At 47.8% G+C, this 10989-nt stretch overlaps 1 protein-coding gene across 1 annotated transcript; it reads right to left on the reverse strand.

Annotated features, from left to right (window-relative positions):
• Window positions 1-6083: 6083 nt before the first annotated feature.
• On the reverse strand, window positions 6084-7026 carry LOC109744673 (uncharacterized). Its single transcript, XM_073505692.1, has 3 exons — window positions 6838-7026; window positions 6453-6765; window positions 6084-6369 (listed from the first exon to the last, which is right to left on the reverse strand). Exons 1-3 carry the CDS (start codon window positions 6990-6992, stop codon window positions 6172-6174), a joined length of 666 nt encoding a protein of 221 aa, XP_073361793.1. The 5' UTR covers window positions 6993-7026; the 3' UTR covers window positions 6084-6171.
• Between the last annotated feature and the right edge of the window lie 3963 nt (window positions 7027-10989).

The following is a 10989-nucleotide window of genomic DNA, read 5'->3' on the forward strand; positions in this document are numbered from 1 at the left end:
TATTTTGTGCAAATATTTTTGTTAAGTACTTACTTGATATATGTTGTTTTTGAGTATTGTAGGGATGGGGAGAACATGTGTTTATGTTCATCATGTGGATAAAGAGGCCTTTTTGAAAGGCAATGTTGAGCCGGACCCGGATGAGCTTGACATGGTGTTTGAGAGTAGTCCTAGCTATGCGGAGCTCTTGGACCAAGTGAGGAAGGATTTGAATTGGATGGACCCAAGTGACGTTGTTGAGTTCGAGGGAAGGCATAATGTTGGTTTTGGAATGCACATCCGTTGGAAGACAATGCGTGTGAACTCCGAGCAACGTTGGGTTGCATACAAGGAGACGGTTGCCGAATCTCTAGACAAGGCTCTTGAGTTATTTGCCTCCAAGAAGGTTGAGTCTACTTTGAATTTGGACTTGAACCGGAACCCCTCCCCATTGGTTGCTAGCACTCCACCACCCATTAACCAAGATCAAATGAGTGAACCTCATTTCATGCAACAAGATTGGCCAACATTGAGCCCGACTCCAAACAACCAAAATGAAGCTTTTGAAGAGGAGAATGATGAGTACGAGGAGGATGACAACGAAGTTGATCTCCATGACAACAATGTGGGTGATCTCGACCAATATCATGTGCAAGAGACAATGGACCAATCCATCCCTTTTTCCCGTGCATATGCATCGGACTCGGATGACGATGGTCCCGATGAAGAAGTTGATGAGGAGGGGTTCACGCCGAAGGAGGCCCAAGCATTCAAGAAGGTATTCGGGAAGGATCACAAGACACCATTGTTCAAGGATCTTAGTCTCGCAGATGAAGCCGTTGTGGATGGTGGCAAATGCATATCTCTTGGAGCTAGGCCAAGTTCTCACCGTGATTTGGAAGACGGCAAGAATGGGATATATCCCGGTTGTGAGTTTGAATCCTTCTTGGAATTGAAGATGTGGCTTGACAACTATTCGGTTACACATTATCGTCCACATAAAGTGGCCAACTCGGACGTCAATGTGCGTTACACGGTCAAATGTGAAGTGCCAAGATGTCCATGGATTGTGCGTGCGAGGCCATGGAAAGGAGGTCCCACTTGGCGCATAGTGAGTTGTCTACCAACTCACATGTGCCGGCACAAGAATGCGGATGACGAGCTTGTGTACCAACAACACAGATAACTCACGTCCGAGTTCATTGCTTACAGGTTATCCAACCAAATATCCACACTTCCAATAATGAGCATCAAGAGTGTCATTGATCTTGTGAAAGCCATCTTTCATTACAAGGTGAAGTACGGCAAGGCATGAAAGGCGAAGCAAGCCGCATTCAAGATGCTGTATGGCAATTGGGAGGAAGCATACAACCGACTCCCTAGGTTGTTGTTAGCTATGGCTGCCACAAACCCAGGCATGGTTCACGTGGTTGAGCCTCATGGGCACCAAACATTGATTCATAATGGGAGGACCATCCGAGTATTTGGCCGTGCATTTTGGGCCTTTGAGCAATGCGTGAGGGCTTTTGAGCATTGTCGGCCCGTCATCGCCATTGATGGCACATTCTTGACCGGACAATACAAGGGCACTTTATTGGTTGCAATAGCAAGTGATGCCAATAACCGGGTGTTGCCTTTGGCTTTCGCTTTGGTTGAGGTGGAGAACAATGATAACTGGGAGTGGTTCTTGCGTCAATTGAGAACAAGGGTATTACCGGCTGAAAGGGAAATTTGTGTCATATCGGATCGCCATCCAGGAATTCTAAACGCGGTGGTGGTTGACATTCCTAGACATACAAAGTTGCACCATCGATGGTGCATGAGGCACTTTTGTGCAAACTTCTATAGGGCATGTGGTATCAAGGAGTTGCCCGATGATCTTCAAGATTGTTGTCTCGCTTTCACCAACAAGCGGTTTGCCACATTGTTCAATGCATTGCTCAGACACAAGAAACTTGACCCCGGTGGTCTTGAATTTCTCAATAAGAACATTGTCGAAAGGAATATGTGGGCACGTGCTTTCGATGAAGATGGCCGGAGGTACGGTCAAATGACAAGCAATATGGCAGAATGCTTCAATAAGGTGCTCAAGGGTGTACGTGCATTACCCGTGACGGCAATAGTTCAATACACATTTGACAAGATGAATGGATACTTTTTAAAGTACTCAATGGAGACGGATAAGCAGATTGCTGGTGAGAACAAGGATAAGCACAAGTACTATTTCCCACCAAAGGTTGAAGAATGGTTGGACTTTTAATCACGAAAGGCAGACTCCCAAGAAGCTGTACTATATGACGACAACGAGTGGAAGTATGAAGTGAAAGAGCCTGGAGGAACCACAAACGATGGCCACCAACACGGAGGCCGCGCTTTCAAGGTCTCCCTAACACGGTGTGATTGCAGCTGCATGAGGCCATCGTTGCTTCATCTCCCATGCTCGCACTTGTTAAATGCATCCCGTGTTAGGAATGTGGACGTCAATCACCCTCTTACCGTGAGGGAGTCCGAGTTCTCAATCATGACGGTAAAGAATACATGGGCTCCCCGGTTTCAGCCATACTTGCACCAATCACAATGGCCGGAGTATCATGGAGTTCAACTATGGCCGGACCCGGAATTGAAGGTCGTTAGACGAGGAAGACGTAAGACAAAGCGTCTTAGAGGTGACATGGACGGATGGGGCCGTGGTGGCGGTGGAGAATACGACACCGGCCAATTCCAAGAGCCTCGTGAGCAAACCCGTTGTGGGGACTGCAGTCATCGGGGACACAACACAAGAACTTGTCCCAAACCAAAAAAAAAGATCAAAGAAAAATGATGCAAGCACAAGCCAAGCAAATGATAGCCAACCAAGTCAACCAAGGAGTAGCCAACCAAGTCAAACAAGCCAACGAGGAACTAGGCAACAAAGAGGGAGTCAACTAGGTCTTAGAAGAGTCCGTTGTGGTGGTAGAGGCCGTGGTGGTGGTAGAGGTTGTGGTGATGGCCTAGGCCGTGGGGATGGCCTAGGCCGTGGGGATGGTCTTGGCCATGGTGAAGGCCTAGGCCGTGGTGATGGTCTTGGCTGTGGTGAGGGTCTTGGCCGTGGTGGTGGGAGAGGCCGTGGTGATGGTCTTGGCCGTGGTGGTGGTAGAGCCCGTGGTGGTGGTCTAGGCCGTGGTGGCGGTAGAGGTCGTGGTGGTGGTAGAGGCCGTGGTGGTGATCTTGGCCTTGGCGGCGGCCGTGGTGGAGGAATGTTCAGTTGGCTCAATGGACCATTGCCGTATGTGACTTATTATGATCTTGTTCTTTTGGCTCAATGCTTGTGTTGTCATTTTGCATTGTGTGACTAACTATTATATTGCCATTTCCACAGGTATGGAAACAATGAAGGGGGTGGAGGACACGGAGGGGGAAGGTGAGCTCCCTTGGTGGTCGGAGGAGGGATAAGAAGAAGAAGAAGAGAGGAAGAAGAAGGGACAAGGACCGTGACCTTCTTATGAACCAAAATGTGTGCTACTATGTGCTATGAGACGTAAATGACTATGTCTTTTGGCTCAATGTTTGTGTATGACTATGTGATTGGACTACTCTATTGCTATGTGTGTATGAATATGTGATTTGGACTACTATATGTGCTATGTCTTCTTTCTGTGTTTTGGACTACTACATGTGATTTGGATATGATTATGTGCCATCTATGTGAATCACAAAACATAAAAAGCACTTTGTATTTGAAAACAGCAGATAGTGCAGCGCCTAAGGGTAAGGCACCACACTACTCAGTGCAGCGCCTCTTCCTAGGCGCTGCATACTGACTTAGCAAATTTTTGGGTGCAAAAGCTACTGGAACGCTTCTGTTGCTCTCTGGACTGGCATGTCCAGGTGTGCAGCGCCGATGGGAGAGGCGCCACACACCACAGTGCAGTGCCTAAGGGAGAGGCGCTGCACTGTAATGTGCAGCGCCTCACTGCTGGGCGCTGCACAGTACAGTCACATTACAGTGCAGCGCCTCTCCCTTGGGCGCTGCAGACTGACTTAGCAAATTTTTGGGCCGAAAACCTACTGGAACGCTTCTGTTGCTCTCTGGACTGGGATGTCAAGCCGTGCAGCGCCTAAGGGCAAGGCGCTGCACTGTGGTGTGTGGCGCCTTACCCTTGGGCGCTGCACATCTGGACATGTATTAGGCTACACTCACCCCCTCCCACCCATCCCCACCCCACACACCCCCACCCCACACAAACCCGAAGCTCAGTGCCTCCCCTCTGCCCTCCTCTCCCCCCCTCTCAAATCCTCCTCAGATCCGGAGTATTTGACCGTGGATTTCGAAGCCAACCCCTCCCTTAAGGTAATCTCCTTCGATCCCCTCGTTTTCATCCATAGGAATTGTCACATTTGCTCAAATCTTGCTACTTTGGGGAAACCCTAGTTTTGGCTTGGATTTGCAAATTTGTGTTGAATGATGTTATGATTCTTTGCTAATTTGGTATGGTTAGGCTTTCATAGTATGCTAGGGTTAGGGTTATGTGTGTTTGATGTTGGTGTTAGGGTTATGCTATGGTTAGGATTGTTGTTATTGTTAAGTGGGGGTTGGGGTTAACCAAGAAGATGTCAAAAAGGACCAATACCAAGATTGTCTTAGGCGGCAACGGTGGTTCGAAGAATCATTTCGAAGAGGATTGGAGGAAGACGTCGTCAGAAGGAGAGGATGGAGCGGAAGAAATGAGAGGAGGAGAGGGCACGCCAAGCGAAACTTGCTCGTGAGGAGGAGAGGGCAAGAAAGCTTGCAAAGGCTCGCGAGGCGCAAGAGGAGGAATCGGCCCGTGACAAGAAGGGGAAATGGCCTCACTCTACTCAGTAGGGACTTCGCTTCGGTGCACTCGTCGTCAACTATCTTCTACTGAATGTGTCGTGAACTTGTGAGGGCATGTGAGATGCTGGTGAAGTATCTTCTAGGGCAAGCTGCCATTTGTCATTTGTAATGAATGTGTCGTGAACCATGTCGTAGTAACGTTTGAATTGTCTAGTTATGAACTCATCACATAAAATTTGTGTTTGTTCAAATTGCTGTGATGCTGCAGTCATTGTAAGTATTATGGTGTTCCGGTGAAATGAATGTGCTGTAAACTCTGTTTTTTCAGTAAACAGTCGTGCAGCGCCCAGAACACAGGCGCTGCACTATACCATGCAGCGCCCAAGGGATAGGCGTCACACAGTACAGTGCAGCGCCTGTCTCTCGGGCGCTACACTCTGACTTGGTAATTTTCGTGGATGGTCAGTGCTGCAAGCCTTCTGTGGCTCTTTGGATAGCTATGGCCAGTTGAGCAGCGCCTATGAGACGGGCGCTGCACTGTATGGTGCGGCGCCTAAGCGTGGGGCGCTACAGAGTATAGTGCAGCGCCTGGCTGTTGGGCGCTGCAGTGCTGTTAACTGCCAAACTACAGAAACAGATGCCATTTTGGGCTCATGCAACACTCACATAACTTGTTCAACATAACTAAAATTACTGTAAACACAAATACTGAACAAAGACAACTAATAACTTGAACATCACATCATTTAGGACAATTCAACATTACTACTACTTCGCAAACACAAATACCACACTAGTAAGAGTTCACCAACATATAACATAACCTCACAAGTTCATCAACCTAATGAAACGGCTACAAGAGCACTAACAAACACAAGCACTAATGCTTTCCGCGCGTGTTCCTGGTGCCACGCCTGCAGGCAATCTTCTTCTTCCTGGGTGGACGAGCCTCCTCTTCCTGCACTTCCTCCTCCGCCTCCGCCTCTGCCTCCGCCTCATGATCCAAGCTAGCCATCCGCGAGGTCCCTACGACCACCTTTGGGTTGCCTCTGTTGTCAAAGTCGTTGAGCGTGTACCGGCGTCTGGGCTGCCTAGGATTGAACACATATGGGGACCGAAGTTGAGCGTCCGCCAAAGTCATGTCATCATCAATGTCATGGCCCTATCACACAATCAAACAATATGGTGAAGACCGGCGTCGTAATCAAGTGAGAATCACATCTAAAGGATTAGTCATACCTCTTGGGTGACCGCACCCTCATCATCTAGATAAGCATATGAGGAACTCACATCGTCCCCCTGATGGTGAGATGAGGGGTCTGATGGTGTACCAGACCTGGAGGCAGATGGTTCATCAAATTCAGGATCACGGCAACCGAGAAGATTCGATAACCGCCTTAACTTCCTGGCCTGACGCTATAACATGAACAAGTGTGGAAGATATCAAACTCCGCAACATAGACTGTCTCTCTCATAGTGAATGCGATATGTACCTTGAGGAATGCTCGTAGTGAACCATCATCATTGCCTTTTCCAACCGGTGTGTTCTCCAGAATAGACTGGCTCTCATCAGCTGCTTTCTTGATCTCGGTGCGCTGCGGATGAGAAAGAATGAACATGTTAGCCATTCAGACATGTGTAATACGGCCAACGGGAAAGTAAAGAAGGAACGCTTTACCACATAGTTAATCACCGGAACAGCAGGGACTCCTTGCCCTACCCTGACATCTCTGTTGTACTTCCCCTTTGATAGATCCTCAAAGTTCACGGGTTCTTCAAGAATATCCTCATTATATGCCGGCGGGCATATCTCAACTCGAGTATTTTCAAGAAGCCATCGTATGTAGTTATCAAAAGCAAGTGGGTTATGCTCACGAAGCTGGGCGCGTGCACTGCTACGAGCTTGCTCCACGCAAAGCTGGAAGCGGGTAACATACGAAGCATGATGCTTGTCCCAGTCCTTTATCTTCCGCTGCCTTCTCCTGTCCAACCTGCATGGTACAATACCAAACATTAGGAAAATCAAGAAGGACTGATGATGCTTAGTCAATACGCTCTCTTACCTATGAAGTGCTTTGTTCGTATCCACCCATTCCGGCGGGTGAGGCTGGAACAGACCAAACTGACGAAACACGCGATGTGGCAAATGAAACTCAACAGCCCAGTTGCATATCAGTGGGCACCACATAAGCCAGAGATCCCTATCCCGCAAGCACATCGGGTTGATGCTAAACTCCAAAGGTGTACCCAAGTCTATCATCGGCGCCATATGGCTGCCATTCCACCTATGAAATAAGGCAACAATGCAAAATTGGTGACTTTTTTTCAGGCAAACATGAGAAATGACTGAAGTAATGACCTCGTTACCTGCTCAGGCGTAATCGTGTCCAACTCGGCAACGTACTTCTGGTACATGAGATTGACATCGTTCGTCATCTCGGAAACCACATCCCACTTGTAAGCCCAAGTGGGGCGCCATAATTTGTCATCTTCATCTTCATACCAAGGATGAAACCTGACGCTCTTCGGGCGTCCAACAGGCAGACGCTCCCAGCTCCATACAGAAAGTAGAAGCATATGACCACCAATGCCTGCACTATCTGTGATCCTGCAACACGCATCGTCCAGCTGCATATGAAAGAAAAACAATGTTAACTTGACAGCAAGCTTGCATTGCTAATGAAGAAATGAGTTGATCACAAAACAGACCAACTACCTGTCGGTACAAGTAGGCAAGAGTCGCTGAACCCCAGCTCCATTTGCTATCGAAGATGGTCAACGCCTTCAGCCACATCCATGGAGCGTTCTTGCCAGTGGAGTCAGGAAACAAAGTCCTTGACACAACATACCACATGTAGACACGAGCATGTGTCTGGATCACATCATCAGTGGCATCCGGAGGGCACGTCGCAAAGTGAGTTTGAATCCACGTGAAAGCAGCTCCGGCTGCTTTCCTTTCCCTCTTCTTCTTCTCTTCTCCCTCCTCTACATCAGCCTCAGCCTCAGTAGGAGCCATACCGATAAGAGCAATCATCTGCTCGCGCCACCCATCAGAATCGGTGCTCATACAGAGAGGCATCCCGTCGATAGCAAGATCGGTGATCAACAAGACATCCTCGAGCGTCACGGTCATCTCCCCAGTCCGAAGATGGAAACTATGCGTCTCCGGCCTCCACCCATCAGCAAGAGCGGACACCAGTGGAGCGTTCAGATTCGGCGTGGACCGGCTGACCAACTGAATCCACGGGAGTAGTCCTGCCTGCTTGATGTACGGTGTGTACGGCTCATCGTAAGGCATGGCAGGACCAGAGACCCCGTGATACCGAATCTTCAAAGGTTCAAGCTTCTGCAAAAAACAAGTAATGACAAATCTTAGGGCATGTAAATTTCAGCTTAAGGCAAATTTGCAAAATATTTAGATTACTCGTTATTACGATCTCCTTCTCGCACATCATGTAGGCCCGGTGTTTCGTGTCGTAGACATCGTCGAGAAGCCAAACCATCCTTACAAATTTCAAACAATAAACATATATGAGTTCATCTCAAATATCGGTAAACACTCAACATTTCATATGTATTCATCTAAACATCTCATATGTATTCATCTACAAGAATCTCAACATCTCCTTCTCACACAATGAATAAATGATTGTAAATTATCATATATATCTAGTATGTCATATGTGTTCAAGTAAATCAACATCTCATATTTCAAATAAACTCAACATTTCATATATATCTAAAAAAACTCAACATCTCACATATAGCTACAAAACTCAACATCTCATAATTATCTACAAAACTAGGCATCTCATATATATCTAATTTTTTTTTACAATCTAGGTTTCACTAACAAGAATTATATAGTGTGTGTGGGGGGGGGGGATCAAAGGTTCCACCTAATCTTGGGCAAACAAAGATCCAAACCAAGCAAATCAAAGGTTCCACCTAATCTTGGGCAAATCCCTAAAATTGCAATGCATTTACGGAGGAAAAGAAAGGGAACGGAGGAGTTTACCTAGTAGGAGGGATTGGAGATCGAATCCGGGCCTCAAAACTTCAGATCTGAGAGGGGTGTGGGGGGATCCGAAGGGGGCGCCGCCGCTCTACGTAAACAGAGCAACTTCCTCAGAGGGGGAAGAACTGCTGGGAGGGGCTGGCCCGATGCGGCTTAAGTCAATGTGCAGCGCCCAAGCGATAGGCGCTGCACTTTACACAGTGTGGCGCCTAAGCCTTAGGCGCTGCAGTGCTGTCTGTGGGGCCGCAACTAGACCAGGGTTGCCATGCTGGCAGGAAGTGCGACGTCTAAGGCAGAGGCGCTGCATGGTAGTGTGCGGCGCCTAGCTGTCGGGCGCCACACGAAAGGGTCAGCCGAGTGAAAGTTTTTCGAAAGCAGGTCAGTTTGTGATTTGATTTCGCCCTCAGGTCAAATATGTGATTTCTGCCCCGATGCTCAGTAGCTCCAAGCCTTTTTTATACCCAGATGCAAAATGTGACATGTTTTTGCGTCACAACTTTTGCGTGTTCATGGTACAACAAAGGAAATTAATGCTATCCCTCACAAAACAAAACCAAAAAAAAGACAGTAAGTAAAATACTACAGTAGTGGTCATCTAATTTGGAGCCCTATACGACCGTGGACGCGCCCGGGCTCATATCCGCTAGAGGTGACCGAGTAGACCCACTCCACATCCACACCCCTCATTTGTTCTCCCCAAATCCAACACATCGACCGCTATCCAGCATGCATCTAGAGTATTAAGTTCATAAGAACAGAGTAACGCTTTAAGCAAGATGACATGATGTAGAGGGATAAACTCATGCAATGTGATATAAACCCCATATTTTTATCCTCGATGGCAACAATACAATACGTGCCTTGCTGCCCCTGCTGTCACTGGGAAAGGACACCGCAAGATTGAACCCAAATCTAAGCACTTCTCCCATTGCAAGAAAGATCAATCTAGTAGGCCAAACCAAACTGATAATTCGAAGAGACTTGCAAAGATAACCAACCATACATAAAAGAATTCAGAGAAGATTCAAATATTTTTCATAGATAATCTTGATCATAAACCCACAATTCATCGGATCTCGACAAACACACCGCAAAAGAAGAGTTACATCAAATAGATCTCCAAGAGAATCGAGGAGAACTTTGTATTGAGATCCAAAGAGAGAGAAGAAGCCATCTAGCTAATAACTATGGACCCGAAGGTCTGAGGTAAACTACTCACACATCATCGGAGAGGCTATGGTGTTGACATAGAAGCCCTCTGTGATCAATGCCCCCTCCAGCAGGACGCCGGAAAAGGCCCCAAGATGGGATCTCACAGGTACAGAAGGTTGCGGCGGTGAAATTAGGTTTTTGTGGCCGGTTCTGATGGTTTGGGGGTACGTAGGTATATATAGGAGAAAGAAGTAGGTCGGTGGAGCCACGAGGAGCCCACGAGGGTGGAGGGCGCGCCCTCGGGGGGTAGGCGCGCCCCCTACCTCGTGGCTTCCTCGTCTGTTGCTTGACGTCCACTCCAAGTCCTCTGGATCACGTTTGTTCCAAAAATCACGTTCCCGAAGGTTTCATTCCGTTTGGACTCCGTTTGATATTCCTTTCCTTCAAAACACTGAAATAGGCAAAAAAACAGCAATTTGGGCTGGGCCTCTGGTTAATAGGTTAGTCCCAAAAATAATATAAAAGTGTATAATAAAGCCCATTAAACATCCAAAACAGAATATATAATAGCATGGAACAATCAAAAATTACAGATACGTTGGAGACGTATCAGGGATCGCAACCATCATATAATGGAGTATTCGAGTCTACCACCAGTTGCTCCAGCTTGGCCTCCTCTCTAGAAGCAGCTCTGTCAGTACTCGTCTCCTTGCAAAGCAGTTCTTGAACATGAGGGCCCCGCACGATTGAACTTAGTAGCGACGAAGTCCGCAGCGTGGAGTCCATATTTTTTCCGCCGCCATGTCTGGCCTCTTCTCCGCTGCCAGGTCCGGCCTCTTCCCCGCCGCCATGTCCGGCCCCTTCTCCGCCGCCATTATTGGTCATCTCTTCATCTTGCCCCATGTCGTCATTGCCTGCCCCGTCGGCATCCTCCTCCTCCTCCCCCCTCCTCATCATCATCATCATCATCATCTTCTTCAATTATTCACCGAGTATAGCCACCCATGAAACCAGTCATGAGCAGGTGCGCAATCGAACGACCATC

The sequence above is a fragment of the Aegilops tauschii genome, chromosome 7 (assembly GCF_002575655.3).
Source record: "Aegilops tauschii subsp. strangulata cultivar AL8/78 chromosome 7, Aet v6.0, whole genome shotgun sequence".
In the NCBI taxonomy this organism is placed as follows: Eukaryota; Viridiplantae; Streptophyta; class Magnoliopsida; order Poales; family Poaceae; genus Aegilops; species Aegilops tauschii.

Coding starts and splice junctions, on each gene's coding strand:
- LOC109744673 (XM_073505692.1), bottom strand. CDS start 6,992: ATGTGCTTGCGGGATAGGGATCTCTGGCTTATGTGGTGCCCACTGATA. Junction 6,766..6,837: donor ACGAACAAAGCACTTCATAG/GTAAGAGAGCGT, acceptor TGTACCATGCAG/GTTGGACAGGAGAAGGCAGC. Junction 6,370..6,452: donor TTCCGGTGATTAACTATGTG/GTAAAGCGTTCC, acceptor TCTCATCCGCAG/CGCACCGAGATCAAGAAAGC.